Source organism: Hemibagrus wyckioides, linkage group LG06 (assembly GCF_019097595.1).
Source record: "Hemibagrus wyckioides isolate EC202008001 linkage group LG06, SWU_Hwy_1.0, whole genome shotgun sequence".
In the NCBI taxonomy this organism is placed as follows: Eukaryota; Metazoa; Chordata; class Actinopteri; order Siluriformes; family Bagridae; genus Hemibagrus; species Hemibagrus wyckioides.
Genome location: NC_080715.1, coordinates 15,310,890 through 15,333,137, shown reverse-complemented (window position 1 = coordinate 15,333,137; position 22,248 = coordinate 15,310,890). Strand labels below are relative to the sequence as shown.

General features: G+C 43.1%; 1 protein-coding gene across 2 annotated transcripts in view; it reads left to right on the top strand.

Moving 5' to 3' along the window:
• Positions 1 to 22,147, top strand: part of b3galt1b (UDP-Gal:betaGlcNAc beta 1,3-galactosyltransferase, polypeptide 1b) — a 113,650-nt gene extending 91,503 nt beyond the window's left edge. The window contains exons 3-4 of one of the 2 annotated variants that reach the window (XM_058392948.1): positions 16,626 to 16,661; positions 19,797 to 22,147. In XM_058392948.1, coding sequence (XP_058248931.1) covers positions 20,039 to 21,031 — 993 coding nt within the window. In that variant the 5' untranslated portion in view covers positions 16,626 to 16,661; positions 19,797 to 20,038 and the 3' untranslated portion in view covers positions 21,032 to 22,147. The remainder of the gene's footprint in view (positions 1 to 16,625; positions 16,662 to 19,796) is intronic. The other variant, XM_058392949.1, reaches the window with a different exon arrangement.
• The last annotated feature ends 101 nt before the right edge of the window (positions 22,148 to 22,248 follow it).

Below are 22,248 nucleotides of genomic sequence, written 5' to 3'. Positions count from 1 at the left end.
TTGTCTGTACCACTTATCCGATCTATCCTCGGGTCACGGGGAGCCTGTGCCTATATCTCAGGCGTCATCGGGCATCAAGGCAGGATACACCCTGGACGGAGTGCCAACCCATCGCAGGGCACACACACACACTCATTCACACACGCAATCACACACTACGGGCAATTTAGAGACTCCAATCAGCCTAGTAGCATGTCTTTGGACTGTGGGAGGAAACCGGAGCACCCGGAGGAAACCCACCAAGCATGGGGAGAACATGCAAACTCCACACACACAGTGAGTGGGAGCAAGACTCGAACCCAGGACGCTGGAGGTGTGAGGCTCCAAATGGATCAAATGGATTTTATACCTGAGCACATGTGCATGGGGAAACTCCACTGATAGGAGTTCATTGGTTAAAATTGCTGACAAAATGTCCTTAAGATATGGCACCTATAGATCCAGCATTAACTGCACACAATTTCACACAACTACACTTTATTCACAAGTCCTCCCGTTCTGCCACCAAGCCACAGTATACTGTATATATTTTTTATATTTTCTATATATTTTTTCTCTTGGCTTGAAAAAGGTAATCCTGTTTCTATTTTTATTCTTATACTTTTTTGTGACACAGTCAGTCGTAAAGCACTTGACTACATGCACTGTGCAGGTTTATGTATGTTCCAAATAAAATAAAAAAATTTCAGATACGAACATATGTTTCCACATCTCATCAGACTGGAGGACTCGACACGGCATGTTATACGTAAAATGTTAATTAGCCTGCTTCGAAATGCAAATTGCCTCCATAACTAATTATCACCATATGGAATAATGCAACATTAATGCAAATTTTATGGACTTGTTTTCTTGCAGCAGTTTCGTGTGATTTATCAAAACTTTTTGTTCCGCTTAATGTATGCCAACAGCGTCTAATTGTCTGATAGATTTCCTGTCGCTCGCTTGCTGCTACAGCAGAAATTCTAATTGAATCCAGTCCTTCAGTGTCACACATATATATATATATATATATATATATATATATATATATATATATATATATATATATATATATGTGTGTGTGTGCATGCTCGCTAAACTTGGTGAAGTAAGCAGGGATTTTTTTGCTTTTTAAAATCACTTTGCATCTAATTTACTAAGAAAACAACACAATATGTTTAGAGACTCCTGCAGTACATTTCAGTCTGAAGGCAGCTTTTTTATTTATTTATTTATTTTTTGGGGGGGGTAGAATTTTGTGAATTCCCAAGTGGAAAGCAGCCACCCACTGCAGTGACATTCAACAATGTGGCAGCTTGTCACAGGTTAATGGGGGAGTGTGTTTACATTTGTAGATAGTTGACATTTATTCACTCCCTTTTTCACTCTTGACAGATATGAGTCATCTGTACTTGTAAATTGCCAAAGTCCAGAAAAAAAACAACCCTAATGTAACTTCACAGCTTATGTAACAAGCTTCTGCAGTGGAATTATAACTTAATTGTGACAGCGATGAATGAGAGAGCTCTGTTTTCAGTCCAAATGAGGAGCTGGGTAAAATAAGTATTGAACCACGTCACCATTTTTCTCAGTAAATATATTTCTAAAAGTGCTATTGACATGAAATTTTCACCAGATGTTGGTAACAAACCTATTGCAATCCACACATGCAAAGAAATCATAGATGTCCATAAATAATGTGTAATAATGACACAGGGAAAAAGTACTGAGCATGCTTCCTGAAATTTATTTAATACTTCTTATCTATTTTGTATATATTTCATTTATTTTTCATTTATATTTCATTAGAATTTTTTGCATTCATTTGTATATATGGATTCTTTTATTTTATATATATATATATATATATATATGTATGCTCCTCACATTTGTGTAAATATTTTATTATATCTTTTCATGTGACAACACTGAAGAAATGACACTCTGCTACAATGTACAGTAGTGAGTGTACAGCCTGTATAACAGTGTAAATTTGCTGTCCCCTCAAAATAACTCAACACACAGCCATTAATGTCTAAACCGTTGGCAACAAAAGTGAGTACACCCCTAAGTGGAAATGTCCAAATTGGGCCCAATTAGCCATTTACCCTCCCCGGTGTCATGTGACTTGTTAGTGTTACAAGGTCTCAGGTGTGAATGGGGAGCAGGTGTGTTAAATTTGGTGTTATCGCTCTCACACACTCTCATACTGGTCACTGGAAGTTCAACATGGCACCTCTTGGCAAAGAACTCTCTGAGGATCTAAATGTATGATGTAAATGTATCTGTATGTTGCTCTACAAAAAGATGGCCTAGGCTATAAAAAGATTGCCAAGACCCTGAAACTGAGCTGCAGCACGGTGGGCAAGACCATACAGCGGTTTTACAGGACAGGTTCCACTCAGAACAGGCCTCGCCATTGTCGACCAAAGAAGTTGAGTGCACGTGCTCAGCGTCATATCTGGAGGTTGTCTTTGGGAAATAGACGTATGAGTGCTGCCAGCATTGCTGCAGAGGTTGAAGGGGTGGGGGGTCACCCTGTCAGTGCTCAGACCGTACGCCGCACACTGCATCAAATTGGTCTTCATGGCTGTCGAAGGAAGGAAGCTCTACTAAGGATGATGCACAAGAAAGACAGTTTGCTGAAGACCAGCAGACTAAGGACATGGATTACTGGAACCATGTCCTGTGGCCCAATGAGACCAAGATAAACTTATTTGGTTCAGATGGTGTCAAGCGTGTGTGGCGGCAACCAGGTGAGGAGTACAAAGACCAGTGTGTCTAGCCTACAGTCAAGCATGGTGGTGGGAGTGTCATGGTCTGGGCCTGCATGAGTGCTGCCGGCACTGGGGAGCTACAGTTCAGTGAGGGAACCATGAATGCCAACATGTACTGTGACATACTGAAGCAGAGCATGATCCCCTCCCTTCAGAGACTGGGCCGCAGGGCAGTATTCCAACATGATAACAACCCCAAACACGCCTCCAATTGAGTATCCAATTGAATACTCCTATTGAGTATCTGTGGGGCATCCTCAAAGGGAAGGTGGGGGAGCGCAAGGTCTCTAACATCCACCAGCTCTGTCATGTCATCATGGAGGAGTGGAAGAGGACTCCAGTGGCAATCTGTGAAGCTCTGGTGAACTCCATGCCCAGGAGGGTTAAGGCAATGCTGGAAAATAATGGTGGCCACACAAAATATTGACACCTTGGGCCCAATTTGGACATTTCCACTTAGGGCTGTACTCACTTTTGTTGCCAACGGTTTAGACATTAATGGCTGTGTGTTGAGTTATTTTAAGGGGACAGCAAATTTACAGAGTTATACAGGCTGTACACTCACTACTTTACATTGTAGCAGAGGGTCATTTCTTCAGTGTTGTCACATGAAAAGATATAATAAAATATTTACAGAGATACTGTGTGTGTGTGTGTGTGTGTGTGTGTGTGTGTGTGTGTGTGTGTGTGTGTGTATATATTTATTTATTTATTTATTTTTCAAGCAATCTGAAGCAAAGAATCTTAACAATTTCTTAAAAACAAGATAACAATCTTAAAATATCTTAGCAATGATGGATTGTGATTTAATGCTATCAGCTGATGCACTTAAAAAAAGTAATAATAATAATATGAGTAAAGCCTTAGGTGATTTTCTGAATCTTCAGCTTTTCACTTTGTGAGTCTGCACCCTCTGTAGGATCAGTTTCCTGTTCTTGTCCGGCACACGTCCAACCCATCCACTGTTGTCGTCCCTCAGCTTCAACATTTGCCTCATTGTGCATCGTGAGATACTTTTCAGCTCAGCACAGTTTTAAAGACTGCTTACTTGAGTTCGATTTCCCTTCCCTTCAGCTCGAACCAGTCAGGCTGTTCTCCCTCCTCAAAGCATTTCTGATGCTCACTGGATGCTTTACTGTGTTTCATAACCTCTCTGTAAACATGAGGAACTGTTGTGTATGCAAATCCCAGGAGATCAGCAATTTCTGAGATACCCCAACCAGCCCATCTGGCACCAACGACTACGTCATCAGGAAAGTGTCAGAGATCAGCCTTTTTTTTTTTTTCCCTTCATTCTGATGCTCGATGTGAACATTTAACTGTAGCTAATGTAAATACTGTTATATGTGAAAACCTCGTGGTGAGTTGTTCATAATGATCTGTTGTTTATTGTGTACATATTTATTTAATATACATGATTTCAATTCAGTCTTCAGTTATATCTCTATGTGAAAATCTCCTTCTTACAATTACAGCTGTAATAAAACATTGAATTGCAAACGCAAAAACAAATTAAGAACCAGTCACGAACATTATCTTTGCTGACACTTAGTCAAGCGTTTTTATTTTTCTGGTTAAAAACTCACCACACACACACACACACACACACACACACACACATGGTTATTGCCTTTTAATTAATTTGTGTATTTGTGGCTTAAGATGAAGTGAATGTTTGGTTTGTATTGTAGATTTGTTGTTTACTATCATTTTGTTTACAGGTCACACTTCAGTTTATCTTGGGTATGTGTTATTGATCATGTTTTAAATGCCAGGCATGTAGGCTTATTGCTGTGATCTTTGACATTCCGAGATGGATTTGGCATACAGCACTTCATGGCAGATCTGGGATACGGAATATTGAGCATGATTTATAGGCCAGAGAAGCTCATGCATTTATTAGATAAAGGTCATTCATTGGTGTTATTCTGTATTTTATTCATGCTATTATAGCATCTCTAATGTAGGGTGTTAGTTCCTGTGAAAAGAAACTATTAAAAATGCTAAACCTGTTGCATAATTTGGATATTTTTACAGGTTTTAGGCGTGAAATATTAAGTGTTTTTGGTGTACTTGTGTCTCAGTGTGAAAAGTAAAACATCATGGATGTCTGAACCACTGCACAGACAGTTTCAAAAGAATAACCTGTGTGTGGAAAACAAAGAAACACACACACACACACACACACACACAACGAAAACTGATTTCTATATTTTGTATTGGAATAGATCATATCTAGGCTTTAACTGAAGTGACTGTGGAAATAGCTCCCTTGTGCTGTTTACTTTGTTCAGGTTCGACACTAGAAACTTCTCTCCCTGCTTTCCGTCATGCCCGGCTTTCTGCCCTCTTCAGATCATTACTGCTGCCAGCAACAATACATCTCCCACATGCTGCGTCCCTGCAGGGAGAGGCCGAGGTAGCCGCAAAAGGGGGAAGAAAAAAAAAACAGCCTGTGTCATCAGGAATTTTACTGGGCACAGATCGACTTTACGACTTTGAGATGAACTGCAGTTTCCTCCTGGTTCAGACAGCTAAGCATGTACCGGAGATCTCGGAAGGCTAACGCTAGCTATTAGTAATAATGACTGCCCAGGGAGGAGTGAAGGCCGGATTCTCTCTTTGTCACAGTTCTGTTTTTCTTTCTCTTTTTCCTTTGATTTGGTGTGTACGTCTGAACAGTGAAGGCAGATCTGAGCTTTGTGTTCTTCCTTAAATGCTCATTATGGAAAGAAGAAACATTAAGAAACCCAACGTCACGCTGAGAGCTCAACCGGCTTCTTTATCGACTGCCTTTCCGTTCCCTGTCATTTCCGAAAAGTGGCGGTTAGCAAATTTTCTCGCGGCAATCATTCAATTACGTCTTATCGCTCGACAACACGGTCGCGTCATGCCGAGAAGACTTATCGAGTCTGGCTTTAATTAGAAAGGGACAGGCAAGAGAAACGTAACCTTCATGAATACCTTTATGCATCATTAATTGGACAAAGCTGGACTGCTCACAGTGAAACAGGAAGCAGCTGCAAGGAGAAAATGATCTGACAATGTCACAGGGATAAACTGACTTCAATTACTAACTAGGCTACACTCTTATCCGCTCATCTGTTAGCATCTATTTTGTTATTTCTTCAATTATTTTCTGGAGCTCTGGTCGTAATTGTCTAATCTGTGAAAATAAATCATTAGTAGATCAAGGTTTTATTACACATGATGCAGAGGGCTTCAGTGCACAATAGTGGGTTTGTTTTCTACCATTCTTTTGAATTAGGTCTGTAAAATCTACAGTTTATATATTTATTTGGTTTTACAATTTTAGAGCTCTGCTTAAGGAGTAATATATGGATGTGAACACTGAAAAGCTTTAGATATAAATAGATTTGTGGGGGGAAAAAAATCTCTTTAATCCTTACATGAATCACCATATAATTTCTATCTTCTGGTTGTTTTGCTTGATGATTTGAGTTGCTTGAAATTGTTCAATAGATTGCTTTGTGTCTTCTTTCATGAATATACATGGCCGGCCTAGGCGGCACCTCATGCATGCCAAAAAGGGACAGGACTGAATGCCTTTCGCACTAAAAGTCTCATTTAAATGATTTCTGCTGTAGTGTATTTCCTGACCACATCTGAAGCTTAGAAATGAAACCATCATTAAAGAAGACGGGTCAGGAATGAAAATTCTAGTTAATGAATAAAATTCTAGATTTAGTAGAATTCGATTTCGCAGTTGATGGTCGTTTTTTTGCACTGTGAAATGTCTCATATACTTATTACAGTATTGAATCTATTAGATAAAGCCACATAGGGAACTGATACTCCTATATGACCTCTTTACCTGCCATCAACTTTACATATTCATTCTGCTGTAGCAGAGCTTATAAATGATCCCCTCCATACGTTTCAATCGGGTCGTGTGTTTCTGTGCTGGCTGGAGCTGGCAGGCAGAGTAACACAGCATGGCCCCCGGTAGCTCGCTCTGCTCCGGAGATGGATGGGTGTAATGGAGTATCTCTGCTCTGCAATGCATAAACCTGCCAATTGATATATCCCACTTAGATTTCAATTCCAAGCAATATCGTACTGCCGAGATTGATACAGCAACCGCTGTTGATTCGTGGCTTTTATTTGAGGTAGCCTGGTCATATTTTTCACAGTGCATGATGGCAAAATGAGGGTCCAGCTCCAAGATGTATAGCAAATTGTCCCTTAGTGCACGGCCACTTAGTCTTCATTCCTGCCTTATAGATCAATCTTTCACCCAATAACCTGTTAGACATATCAAATGTGCCTTATTGAAAAATTTGGTGCCTTTACACATGCATTATAACCTTGAACCATGTGTGAAAGCGTTGAAACACATACACAACTGACAACCTCCTATCCAAAACTTTTTTTTTTTTAATATTATTTTTCTTATGATTTTGCTAAATTTAAAATAGTAACCAAGAACCAAACAAACCCAGTGTGCAGTGTAGAAAATAAAGAGTAAGAAAAAGGATAATGACACAAAATCACTGTTTCCTACCATCTTACAAAGAATTACAAAAAGCGAATAAATATATTTTTTTTATTCAGAAAACACAAACCCTAACAAATAATTAGTCTTTGTTACAAAACAAACAATTAAATCTCGATCCCACATTTTACCAAATTGAGTCCCCAGAATTGTTTTATCTAATTCTTTCCAAAGGTAGAGGGAAGTCCTAACATGCCTAACATTCTTCTTCCAGAGAAAAATTCCCGTCCAAATCTTTATCACACATTCCCGTTGATCATTTTTGTTGTTCATGCCTTCTTATGTTACTATGCTTCTAAAGCTCAGCAAAAGCCAAGTGTTAAAACTTTTTTAATCATTTCCACTAACATTTACTGAATCATGAAATTTATCCTGGGTAGTAACACGCTGTAATCACACAGCCATCCAAGCTTTTCCGGAGCAGGCCGATAGCCGTAGCCACTACACACACACACACACACACACACACTTCCACCTTTCCTTGCCTCCATTTCCTCTCGACAGTTTTCTTGTCAGAAATAAACAGAACACACTGTTTCTTGCCATCAATTTTCCAATTGCTGTTTGATCAGAGTACAGAGATGGATTGTTTATGTTTATATGAATGGACCAGCTCTACACCAGACTTGCAGCTGATCTGCCATGAAAGCTGATGGGAAGGAAACTAGCCGCTGCCCTCAGATGACTTTAGCACCTCTTACCTCAGGCTCAGTACACAGCTTCCATGTTGTGTTTCGAATTTTTACGAGACACATTTCTGATCAAAACAGTGTGTGAAATCTTTGTGTTGTTTTAAATGTATTTATTCAAGTCTGATTTTTACCTTTCGTTCCTGCTGTCAATCAGAAGACGCTTTCACTTTCCTCTGCTGTCCTGACTAGAGCTGATAAAACATTATTTTGTGTGTGTGTGTGTGTGTCTTTGTTTGTTTCTCCCCAATCTCTTGACTTGTGTTTTTCTTTTTGTTCTATAGGATTTAGCTTGATATTATTCGCGGACCGTGACCCGTTTGCACAAGAATAAGGATTGGTTTTTGATGGGGCGCATAAAGCATGTCTATAAGTCGCTCTGGAAATGAGCATCTGCTAGACGCTGTAAACGTTGTGGTGTGATGATTGAAAAACTTGTTGAAGATGGTGAGTGAAAACATCTATATACAAAACACCAGCATGGAAAAACAGCTTTCTACAAACTCCTGCAGTGCTTTTAACAACAGAAGGAAAAAGCCAGCCTGGATTTTTGCTGTGCAGCTCAGTATCTTCTTTAGAAATACTGTAACTCAACTGTGAAGCAGTGATTATATTTAAAGTATATGTATATTTAACACCTTTAGCTGATCCCATGGGTCTGTTGTCTGTGTTATATATTTGTAGCTCTCAGATGAATGAATTTAACAGGTGTTGAAACTGATGAATGAGCTTTCATTCTTTTATCCATTGAGTAAGTCAGGATAGTAATGTACATATGGATATAAATACACATAAATAACTAATACAGTTCTTCAGTTAGAAAGATAACTAGTTAAATCAGTGTTGCTTTTTAAGGGCATTTCTGAGGAAAGTACAATTTTGGGAGGATATGCTGCTGTTAGAAACTACTATGTCAGTGTCGAAGATATCGCTACAATCAAATTCTACTTTTATTTGACACACACAGAACCGACGTGCAGTAAAATACTTTTTATGGCTGGATGTGTTATAAAAGATAGTCAAATAAAAAAGGCAAAAATGGAATTTAAAAATAAAATGGAATAGAATAATAAGAAAATAAAACGGAATTTGATGTACAGTAGAAAAGGACTAGGTGCACAAGGAGACATAAACAGACAAAATCTAGAAAAATACAGCGTGAGTACAGTGACTGATATGATGATGAGTGTTGCTGTAAAGTGCTCAAGATGTTTGGTATGAAGATGATTAGCCACTCGATCAACCCATGAATTAAAATACAAAACGTCCCATTGGATTCTTCCTGGTTTTGTGGTTCCTTCCCACCTACAAAATACATGCCAGTGGGTGGATTCACTGCTTTATATTGGTTGAGTGGGTGAGTGAGTGGGTGTGTGAGTAAGGGAGGGAGTGTGTGAGCGATTAGATGAGGGAGTGATTAGATGGTTGAGGGAGTGGGTGAGGGAGTGATTGGATGTGGGAGTGGGTGGGGGAGTGATTATATGAATGAGGGAGTGGGTGGGGGAGTGATTATATGGTTGAGGGAGTGGGTGAGGGAGTGATTATATGAATGAGGGAGTGGGTGGGGGAGTGATTATATGAGGGAGGGAGTGGGTAAGGGATTGATTAGATGAGGGAGGGAGTGGGTAAGGGATTGATTAGATGAGGGAGTAGGTGGGGGAGTGATTAGATGAGGAAGGGAGTGGGTAAGGAAGTGATTGGATGAAGGAGTGTGTGGGGGAGTGATTGGATGAGGGAGTGGGTGGGAGAGTGATTGGATGAGGGAGTGGGTGGGAGAGTGATTAGATGAGGGATGGAGTGTGTAAGGGAGTGATTGGATGAGGGAGTTGGTGGGGAAGTGATTAAATGAGAGAGGGAGTGGGTAAGGGAGTGATTGGATGGGGGAGTGATTGGATGAGAGAGTTGGTGGGGGAGTGATTGGATGAGGGAGTGGGTGGGGGAGTGATTGGATGAGGGAGGGAGTGGATGAGGGAGGGAGTGGGTGGGGGAGTGATTGGATGAGTGAGGGAGTGGGTGGGGGAGTGATTGGATGAGGGAGGGAGTGGGTGGGGGAGTGATTAGATGAGTGAGGGAGTGGGTTGGGGAGTGATTGGATGAGGGAGTGGGTAAGGGAGTGATTGGATGAGGGAGGGAGTGGGTGGGGGAGTGGTTGGATGAGTGAGGGTGAGGGTGGGGGAGTCATTATATGAGGGAGGGAGGGAGTGGGTGGGGGAGTGATTGGATGAGGGAGGGAGTGGGTGGGGGAGTGATTGGAGGGGGGGGGGAGTGGGGGGGGGAGTGATTAGATGAGGGAGTGGGTAAGGGAGTGATTGGATGAGGGAGGGAGTGGGTGGGGGAGTGATTGGATGAGTGAGGGAGTGGGTGGGGGAGTGATTAGATGAGTGAGGGAGTGGGTGGGGGAGTGATTGGATGAGGGAGTGGGTGGGGGAGTGATTGGATGAGGGGGTGGGTGGGGGAGTGTTTGGATGAGGGAGGGAGTGGGTGGGGGAGTGATTAGATGAGGGAGTGGGTAAGGGAGTGATTGGATGAGGGAGGGAGTGGGTGGGGGAGTGATTGGATGAGTGAGGGAGTGGGTGGGGGAGTGATTAGATGAGTGAGGGAGTGGGTGGGGGAGTGATTGGATGAGGGAGTGGGTAAGGGAGTGATTGGATGAGGGAGGGAGTGGGTGGGGGAGTGATTGGATGAGTGAGGGAGTGGGTGGGGGAGTGATTAGATGAGGGAGGGAGTGGGTGGGGGAGTGATTAGATGAGGGAGTGGGTAAGGGAGTGATTGGATGAGGGAGGGAGTGGGTGGGGGAGTGATTGGATGTGTGAGGGAGTGGGTGGGGGAGTGATTAGATGAGTGAGGGAGTGGGGGGGGGCGTGATTGGATGAGGGAGTGGGTGGGGGAGTGATTGGATGAGGGAGTGGGTGGGGGAGTGATTAGATGAGTGAGGGAGTGGGTGGGGGAGTGATTGGAGGAGGGGGTGGGTGGGGGAGTGATTGGATGAGGGGGGGGGGGGGTGGGGGAGTGATTGGATGAGGGAGGGAGTGGGTGGGGGAGTGATTGGACGAGGGAGGGAGTGGGTGGGGGAGTGATTGGATGAGGGAGGGAGTGGGTGGGGGAGAGATTGGATGAGGGAGTGGGTGGGGGATTGATTGGATGAGGGAGGGAGTGGGTTGGGGAGTGATTGGATGAGGGAGGGAGTGGGTGGGGGAGAGATTGGACAAGGGAGTGGGTGGGTGGGGGAGTGATTGGATGAGGGAGTGGGTGGGGGAGTGATTGGATGAGGGAGTGGGTGGGGGAGTGATTGGATGAGGGAGTGGGTGGGGGAGTGATTGGATGAGGGAGTGGGTGGGGGAGTGATTGGATGAGGGAGTGGGTGGGGGGAGTGATTAGATAAGGGAGTGGGTGGGGGAGTGATTAGATAAGGGAGTGGGTGGGGGAGTGATTGGATAAGGGAGTGGGTGGGGGAGTGATTAGATAAGGGAGTGGGTAAGGAAGTGATTGGATAAGGGAGGGAGTGGGGGAGTGATTGGATGAGGGAGTGGGTAAGGAAGTGATTGGATAAGGGAGTGGGTGGGGGAGTGATTGGATAAGGGAGTGGGTGGGGGAGTGATTGGATAAGGGAGTGGGTGGGGGAGTGATTAGATAAGGGAGTGGGTGGGGAAGTGATTGGATAAGGGAGTGGGTGGGGGAGTGATTGGATGAGGGAGTGGGTAAGGAAGTGATTGGATAAGGGAGTGGGTGGGGGAGTGATTGGATAAGGGAGTGGGTGGGGGAGTGATTGGATAAGGGAGTGGGTGGGGGAGTGATTGGATAAGGGAGTGGGTGGGGGGAGTGATTGGATAAGGGAGTGGGTGGGGGAGTGATTGGATAAGGGAGTGGGTGGGGGAGTGATTGGATAAGGGAGTGGGTGGGGGAGTGATTGGATAAGGGAGTGGGTGGGGGAGTGATTGGATAAGGGGGGGGGGGGGGGAGTGATTGGATAAGGGGGTGGGTGGGGGAGTGATTGGATAGGGGAGTGGGTGGGGGAGTGATTGGATAAGGGAGTGGGTGGGGGAGTGATTGGATAAGGGGGTGGGTGGGGGAGTGATTGCATAAGGGAGTGGGTGGGGGAGGGATTGGATAAGGGAGTGGGTGGGGAGGGATTGGATAAGGGAGTGGGTGGGGGAGGGATTGCATAAGGGCGTGGGTGGGGGAGTGAGTGGATGAGGGGGGGAGTGGGTGGGGGAGGGATTGGATAAGGGAGTGGGTGGGGGAGTGAGTGGATGAGGGAGGGAGTGAGTGGATGAGGGAGGGAGTGGGTGGGGGAGTGATTGGATAAGGGAGTGGGTGGGGGAGTGATTGGATGAGGGAGGGAGTGGGTGGGGGAGTGATTGGATAAGGGAGTGGGTGGGGGAGTGAGTGGATGAGGGAGGGAGTGGGTGGGGGAGTGATTGGATGAGGGAGGGAGTGGGTGGGGGAGTGATTGGATGAGGGAGGGAGTGGGTGGGGGAGTGATTGGTTAAGGGAGTGGGTGGGGGAGTGATTGGATGAGGGAGGGAGTGGGGGGGGGAGTGATTGGATAAGGGAGTGGGTGGGGGAGTGATTGGATGAGGGAGTGGGTGGGGGAGTGATTGGATAAGGGAGTGGGTGGGGGAGTGATTGGATAAGGGAGTGGGTGGGGGAGTGATTGGATAAGGGAGTGGGTGGGGGAGTGATTGGATAAGGGAGTGGGTGGGGGGGGGAGGGGATAGGGGAGGGGGGGGGGAGGGATTGGATAAGGGAGGGGGTGGGGGGGGGATTGGAAAAGGGAGTGGGTGGGGGAGTGAGTGGATGAGGGAGGGAGTGGGTGGGGGAGGGATTGGATAAGGGAGTGGGTGGGGGAGTGAGTGGATGAGGGAGGGAGTGGGTGGGGGAGGGATTGGATAAGGGAGTGGGTGGGGGAGTGAGTGGATGAGGGAGGGAGTGGGTGGGGGAGGGATTGGATGAGGGAGTGGGTGGGGGAGTGATTGGATAAGGGAGTGGGTGGGGGAGTGAGTGGATGAGGGAGGGAGTGGGTGGGGGAGGGATTGGATAAGGGAGTGGGTGGGGGAGGGATTGGATAAGGGAGTGGGTGGGGGAGTGATTGGATGAGGGAGGGAGTGGGTGGGGGAGTGATTGGATAAGGGAGTGGGTGGGGGAGAGATTGGATGAGGGAGGGAGTGGGTGGGGGAGTGATTGGATAAGGGAGTGGGTGGGGGAGTGAATGGATAAGGGTGTGGGTGGGGGTGAGATGGGATAAGGGAGTGGGTGGGGGAGTGATTGATGAGGGAGTGGGTGGGGGAGTGATTGGATGAGGGAGAGGGTGGGGGAGTGATTGGATGAGGGAGGGGAGTGGGTGGGGGAGTGATGGATAAGGGGAGTGGGTGGAGGGGTGATTGGATGAGGAGTGGGGTGGGGGAGTGATTGGATGAGGGAGTGGGTGGGGGGAGTGATTGGATGGGGGAGGGGGTGGGGGAGTGATTGGATGAGGGAGTGGGTAAGGGAGTGATTGGATGAGGGAGGGAGTGGGTGGGGGAGTGATTGGATGAGGGAGTGATTGGATGAGGGAGTAATTAGATCAAGGGGTGGGGGGATGGGTGAGGGAGTGGGGGAGTGGGGGAGTGCATCCACCCCACACCCAGTGGTTATGTTGGTATGGTATTTTTGATATTTTTTTGATTTTTTCCCCAATTATTTTCTTTTGTTTTTAAATCTCTGTATCTTTGATATGAATTCTGGTCATGTGTTCCTGTACACTCTCTTCAGTCTATAACTGTACAGCTGAAACTCGATGGCCTGCTGTTTTTAAGCATTTAATCTGAGGTTGGATGAGGAGCAGACATTGGAGAGCAGTATTTTACAGCCACTTACGGTAATCAAATTTGAATAGCAGTAAGGATGTGTTTGGCAGGTGGTGTGTGTGTGTGTGTATATATGTGTGTGTGTGTGTGTGTGTATGCGTGTGTGTGCATGCACTGAGGTGTGCTGCCGCTGTGACATGCTGCAATTACTGTGTGAGATCGTCAGAATAGGAGAGAAGATGATGGGGCAGACAGGGCAGTGTTACAGCACAGGTGCTCAGGCACTCAACACTTCCTGCTGTGCTGTCAGTCACACAAATGAGTCCGTCCTGCATCTGAGAATTTATTTCATAATATTTTGATCCATTATTTATCATATGGTACTACAAACTATGATGGATGCATTTTGAAGGTTAATCATTTTTGGAACCTTGCTTTGTGTGTATGTGTGTGTGTGTGTGTGTGTGAGAGAGAGAGAGAGAGAGAGAGAGAGAGAGAATGTATATCTTGCTGGTAACTCACTGTCCCCAGACGGCTAGGAATATCTGATAGTTTTGACTTTGTGGAGATATTGGGCTGCTTTTTTTTGTTTGTTTGTCAGATATTTTTTAGGAACAAAGAGCCAAACGTTTCCCGAGGGTAAGAATATAAGGTTAGGGTTAATTTAAGATCTACATATAGCATTAATTCTCTGCATTAATAATTATGTTAAAGGATGGTCTTTACAAGGGCAGTAGGACAGACATGTCTCTGTGTGTGAGTGTCCTCTGTTTTATCATTTCCTCAAGCTTTTATATTACAAAAGGTCTCAGTGCACTAAATCATTCATTCATCTTCAGTAAGTGCTTTATCCTGGATCTGGAGCGTATCCTGGGAACACTGGGAGCTGGAAGGGAATACACACTGGATGGGTCATTGAAGGACAGACACGCACACACTCACAGAGCCATACATACTTATATAATTTTGGGCATGGGAGGAAAGCCAAGAACACAGGAGCTCCAAGCCCACCTGGAACCCTGGGAGCTGTGAGTGAGCTGCTGTGGGACCATGTCACCCTGAACTCTGATTTCTATTATAGTTTGGTGAAAGTGTAGTTTTTCAACACTTAATTTATATGCGTCTGCCTTTTTTCATTCCATAAATCGAAGTAAAAAGCACTTTAATGAAGTTCTCAAACAGAGGACTGAGCTGATAAATGTGTTCAATTACAAGAGCAGGAAAGTAGACATAATGGGATATGAAATTTGTCCACTGGTAATTACATAGTGTAGGTAATGAAAAAAATGAGAATCTGGAGATTGCAGGTCAGAGATCAGGCATTTCATTACTCATGGAGAGCGAGAATAAACACGGTCCTGAACGTCATAGATTTGCAGCCACACTGAATCCAGGCTTTTAACCATAAACCCGTCTCTAAATCTGTTCGGGTTTTGAAACAAAATCCGTTGTGCTTTTTGTGAGATGGACAGCGGCTATCTTGTTTCAGCACTGATTGTTTTTGTAACCCGTCAGAATTCTTTATCTCTTTTTACGGACAGAACTTTCTTCCTGTCTCTCAGATAAACAGGCTCTGATTGAGAAAAAACATCTGTAGCCCTTCTGCTGTTATCTCCCTGTGTGTGTGCGCTTGTGGCACTGAGTCTTCTCTTTAATCATACAGGCTGTCCAGTGGGTGATCAGATTCGGTGGATCTAAATCTTTGCTTTAAAGATAATGTGTTGGACTCGAGCAGCTGCCCTCCTGCTGTGCCTTGGCTTTGCGAATGTGACAGACAGTTTTATCACTTTGCCTTCTTAATAACGCCCTCGTCTCTATCTATTACTACTACCACACACACACACACATACAGGCACATTGTCTTCATGCTTTAACAGCAATTTACATCGTCCCCCACAGAAGATATTAAACATTTTTATAAATTGTTTGGTGAAATTTCATTTTCGCTCAGCATCTGTCTTGGTAAGATAACATAATAAACATGAGGTTTATATGTCAAAACTAATCACGTAAAAAGCTTTTCTTATCCAACGCAGAGTATTTTAGACTCTGAAATCAATGTGTGATGCTCTATAAAGCTCCAGATACTCTGTTATTTTCTCCTGCTTTTATAAGAGTGTCTGAATAGAAGCGACAGACCAGCATTCGTTCTTGCAGTAGGCTTTGTACGAGAAAACAGTGGAGACAAAGAGATGATCGAAGTTTGATTAAACATCACTGAAACGCGTTGGTTATGAAACACCCATGTTGTGGTGGTGTAATCTAGTCCCGATCCTGCAGACAATCATGGGCAGTGTTATGAAGATGTTTGTAGGGAGGAGAGTCAAACTTTTGTCTTGCTGTAAATAAACACTTTGTTTACTCCTATTTCAGCTCATGCTTACCAACTCAACCGTGCGTGTACCAACCCAATTTCCTCAGTTCTATTGAGCATCAAGTCTGATAGCATTTCATTCTTAACCAACACAACCCCAGCGTCAGGGTTCTGCACTGTTTGAAGCAGACAGACTACAGTGACTTATTTCTCTTTCATAAACCGTCATTTGTTTTACGGCAAATACAGCGCAAGCTCCGAGACAGAAAGCATTTGAAACTGAACCAATGAAGCAAAACAGAAGATGCTGGCAAAGTGAGAGCACAGAGCGATAAGGGCTGACTTTCACAAAGGACAGAATAAAATATTTGCGTAGTGCTACAGAGCAATTTTTCATTTCACCGCTTCAGTGCTGCCTTGTGACTGGAAATTTCTGAAAATCAACAGAAGCTTTATTGTGTTTGATTAGCGATTACACTTACTTCAAATGTTTTTACATATTAGTCTAAATGACAGTATTGATGGTCATTGTTGTGTGTGTCTTTTATTCTTTAATTGCAGGTGCCATTTATTCACCCACTGAGAGACTAATAAATGGTAAGTCAATACAGCCGTCATAATCCATATATTTAGAAATGAAATATCGCATACACACACCAACAGCAGCTTTATATAAGTAGTTTGTCTACGCTGTGGGTTGTGCTGCCTCAGAATAATGCTGATGAACTAAGCCATGTACATTGCATACACTTTATTGCCAAACGTTTTAGCACGTCTGCCTTTACATGCACATGAATATAATATGGAGTTGGCCAGCTATTACAGCGTAAACTCTTGTAGGAAGGCTTTCCACAAGGTTTAGGAGTGTGTTTATGGGAATTTTTGACCATTCCTCTAGAAGCGCATTTGTGAGGTCAGGCACTGATGTTGGATGAGAAGGCCAGGCTCACAGTCTCCACTCTAATTCATCCCAAAGGTGTTCTATCAGGTTAAGGTTAGGACTCTGTGCAGGCCAGTCAAGTTCCTCCACACCAAACTCGCTCATTCATGTCTTTATGGACCTTGCTTTGTGCACTGGTGCACAGTCATGTTGGAACAGGAAGGGGTCATCCTTCCTATACATGAAATTTTCCAAAACGTCTTGGTATGCTGAAGCATTAAGAGTTCATTTCACTGGAACTAAGGGGCCAAACCCAACCCCTGAAAAACAACACCTGAATTCAATGATTTGGAAGGGTGTCCCAAAACGTTTGGCAATATAATGTTCCATTAAATACTAACACACTGATTTATGATTTCCTGCTCTCTATTTTTTTTTCTTGGTCGAAAATAAATAATTATTTAAAATTTGCAGTCAAAATTGCACATGAACTTGACATTTTTACTCAGTATAAATAAATGAATTGTTATTTCAGCTGTCTGATAGAAAATTAGTCGGAACACTGTTGACTTTCAGTGTGTGAAGTATCGTGACTCTGTGTTTAGCTGCTGCTGAGCAGGGTGATGTGAGAGGGGTGGAGTTAGAACCTCCTGCTGTGGAAGTAATTCACACCTCTCCACAATAACGCTGGTACAGACAATACAACTCGAGCTTTTACAATGTTAAAACTCTGAACACACTTGCTGCACTAACATTAGAACATGTTAACGCAGACTTTTAGGCTAGATTAAAACTAAATATCTAAATAAGAGACCACTGCAAAATAATCAGTTTCTTATGTTTTTTTTCTTACAGGTTCATGTATTGGTGAGATGAAGAGTTTTGTTTCATTTATTTGTGAACTGCTGACAATATTTCTCCTAAATTCAAAATATAACTATTGTTCTTTAGAGTGTATATTTAAAGGAAATGACAACACATCAGAATGACCCAAGATCATGCAGTATTTGCAGAGCTTTAATAACTCAAATAAAACAAAATGCAAATCATTTGTAAACAAATTGTGTTAATGCTTTGGCTAAATAACATTAAGAAATCAGTATTTGGTGGAATAACACCGAGTTGCATGCGTTTTGGCTCCATGCTCTCCACCAGTTTTTCACATTGCTGTTGGGGAACTTTATACCACTCTTTTTGCAAAAAGGCAAACAGCTCAGCTTTGCTTGATGGTTTGTGACCATCCATCTTCCTCTTGATGACATTCCAGATGTTTTCAATAGGGTTCAAATCTGGAGATGGACAGTGGTCTCTCTTTTTTTTTTCCAGAGCTGTATATTAATGAAACAATAGAAATGATTAAAACCTTGAATGTCACCTTTTTATATGAGCTGTTAATCACTATGGAGTGTGACATGCCAGAGAAACTCATGTGCACCCTAAAACTGGAGGAAATTCCTTCTTTTTTTTTTTCTTTTTTTTTGCTTCTGGGGGAAAAAGACTAGTTAAATATCCAAACCAGAGTTGAGTTTAATGCAGAGAATGAAAGGTACAAAAAGAGAAAGCATGCAGAATGTTAATGATGGATTTAGACAGAATGATGGAGGGTCTACAAGCCGTGCACACACAGGGTGCGTTTCCCCGAGGCATGGCTTCCTGCCATAAACACTATAAAATGAAAAATTCATGCATTTAATATGGTCTGCAATTAAAACACCATATGAGCTATATTTACTGTAACAGTTTCCAAAACAACATAAATAGCAAATTCTCATGGATCCCTGCACATAGGTACTAATTATATCTGATTACACATAAACACTTGTTTGAAGAGATGGAAAGCTGAATTCTCACTCTCTATCGCGTATACTGTAGGAATTAAAGCCTTGTGCCTGAGAGTTTGCTGTACATAAGATAGTTAACTTTATTATTCCTGAAGGAAATTCTTTGTACATCACATGAAGCTTCACAGCAGCTTCAACAGGGTAAACTAATTCCAATTTGAAACGTGCTACAGGTTTATTTCTGTAGGAGTTGTTAGCATTAGGTGTAGCGGCTCAGTGCTTTTCTATCAGTTTTCGGGAGCAAAATATTCAAAGGAAAGGTCATGCAAGAGAACATGCAGCATAATGAGAACAATCTGTAAAAGTACAAAATGAACTCATAACCTCTTTGCGAACTCGACAGCATCGATATTCCTCATTATATAAATAAATAGTTGATTTTAATACAGTCATGTTCTGTTGGATTTGGTTGCATTATAAACACAGCCGGATAAATGAGTGTATGTTTTTCTATGGCGTCTCACATCTGGTGCAGTTTTTAAACGCTGGTTAACGTAGAAGGTTGTGCGCGGCTTCGACAGCTGCCGTTTAGTAGCCGCACCCGACTTGTTTGTTCTTATTAGTTACGGATAAAATAATTGTGAGAGCTGTTGGACTTTAGTATTCGAGTGGAGTTGATAGAAAAAGAACTAAAATAGCAACACCTTAGCATAATTAAGCAGGAAATTATGTGTGTCAGAACAAAAATAGTGGTGTGTATTTAAAGAAAAGCTGATACTGTGTGTAGAGACGAATCTGCACTGCATAGCAACACAATATGTGCACTCTTCATCTCCATGTGCAGACTCCTCTTTCTCTAGAGTCTGTTTGCATGGTGTATCTTCGACTAGACTTAAAACCTGACCATCTTATCTGTGGGGTTTCTGTTCACTTCTAGTTTTGGTTCTAGCACCAATGCCGGTTTATTATATTTCTATGAACTGGTTCAGTAAGAACTAACTGATGCTTTTGACTTTATTAAATGAAATCGTTTTCCTTGGTTTAAAGCGTGTGTGTATTTGTGTTTTCCAGCTTTTCGATGGAAAATGTGGAGGATTCTTGGAAGGAAAATTCAGAGCCCTATGACAACTTTGTGCAATTGCTGCATGAAGAGAGAGTAGCTCCAAATTTTACACCAAAGCCATTAGTAACTGACAATTAATATCAAGCGGCACACAGATGCAGCCTTGCGCTGTTTTGCCTGAAGCTCCATTACTAATGGCTCGGATGCTACTTGATGTTCAGCAACCAAAACACACATAAAACGCTCCATAATGCCTTCAAAAGTCTCATGTCTCTATGTGCTGACAGTTGTTTGCTGGGCAAGTGCCCTGTGGTATCTCAGCATATCCAGACCCACAACGTCATTAGTTGGGCAGCTGTCTGCGCCCGCTCGCAAAACCGTTAAACCACAAAGAACCGCGAACACCACGTTTAACAACATCCGGACCCGCCCGCTAAACCCCCACGCCTTCGACTTCATCATTAACGAGCCCAAGAAATGTGAGACCAACGTGCCGTTCCTGGTGATCCTCATTAGCACAACACACAAGGAGTTTGATGCTCGGCAAGCGATTCGGGAAACGTGGGGCGACGAGAGCACGTTCAGCGACCTCCGCATCATCACGCTCTTCCTCCTTGGCCGCAGCACAGACGGCATGCTGAATCAGATGGTGGAGCAAGAGAGTCAGATTTTCCACGACATCGTAGTGGAGGACTTTGTGGATTCCTACCATAACCTGACTCTAAAGACTCTGATGGGAATGCGCTGGGTGGCCACCTTCTGCAACCAGGCCAAGTACGTGATGAAGACGGACAGTGACATTTTCGTCAACATGGACAACCTGGTGTACAAGTTGCTAAAACCGGACACCAAGCCCAGACGGAGGTATTTCACCGGCTACGTCATAAATGGCTCACCTATTCGGGATATGCGCAGTAAGTGGTACATGCCCAGAGACCTGTACCCAGAAAGCAAGTACCCACCGTTCTGCTCCGGCACCGGCTACGTCTTCTCAGCGGACGTGGCCGAGCTGATCTATAAGACTTCTCTTCACACCCGTCTGCTTCATCTGGAGGACGTTTACGTAGGCGTTTGCTTACGGAAGCTCGGCATTCACCCGTATCAGAACAGTGGCTTCAATCACTGGAAAATGGCTTACAGCCTCTGCAGGTACCGTCGAGTCATCACAGTGCACCAAATCTCTCCTGAAGAGATTCACCGCATCTGGAACGACATGTCCAGCAAGAAACACCTCAAATGTTAGTAACTCCTGAGGGGACACTCTATCTGCTTCAATTTTTTTATACATAAAAAGAACCTATACAAAGTTCTCCTTAACCCCCAAAACGCCCCAAGAACAGCCTGTGACGCCTTGAGCCACTCGATGAAGGTCAGATCAAGATCATCCAAGAGTGAAGAATATGCTACTGTTGATGTGCAAATGTGAAGTACACTGATAAATATATTGACAGCGTGAGTGTTCTTGCTGTGCCGGTCGAAATGCATCAGCAGAGGGTGCGTTGTGCTTTGTTTCAGTACCTTAAAGGCTAATTCATGCATAAACAATCTTCTGCACTGTAGTAATTCAGCTCATCAGCTCAACAAAGGTGCACTCTGAGTTAGATAAAACCAAACATGAATGTCCTTGATGTTAGTTCCTTCCACTCTGCACATCATTTTGTTGGATGTAATTAAAGTGTTGATGTAATCAGCACTAATGACGAGTGTTAAAACTAATAATGTTTAAAAAAGATATATAATATATATATATATATATATATTCTAACAGATGCTTTTGTTTCATGTGGAAACGCCTGAGTTCTGTTTGTTTACATGTTGGTGTGTTTAAAGGAAAATGATTCTTTTCTGGGTAAAAAATGTAAAGATGTATATTTCATTATTTATAATAACAGTTACAACAAGATTTTATTTATTTCCGTAGTCGATGCTTAGCTACTATCCTTACTTCAGATCCAGCTGGCTCATCTTTGTATTATTGCTGCACATGCATATTATATATTGATTACTTACCACTTAGTACTAAGTATCCTATAAAGCGCATTTACTGTACTTGGTAAAAGGCACTGTAAAGACGTTCCTTGGAGGAATGTTTATCATGTATATGTTACATATTCATCTAAAAGAAAGAACTTTATTGAAAATGACTGGACAGTGGAAACTTTATATTTTCTAAAAACTTAATTGTGGGGGCCAAAACTTAATTTTCCTGTGTTTATTTTTTTATTCACTCATAATATTGAACAATTTGTGACATTTAATTGTGAAAAGCATAAATACTGGGAAAGCTGTCCCCATGGGAGGTTGTTGTATTGTTGTATTATACTGTGGATTTTTTTTAACATAAAAAAATGCAAACATACAGCAGTTTAGTATTTTTCTCTTTCATTATTTTTTATTTATTTGCACGTGAGATTTATGATCCCACTTACACTTTGCTTGTAAATCTCTTTCCCTGTTTAC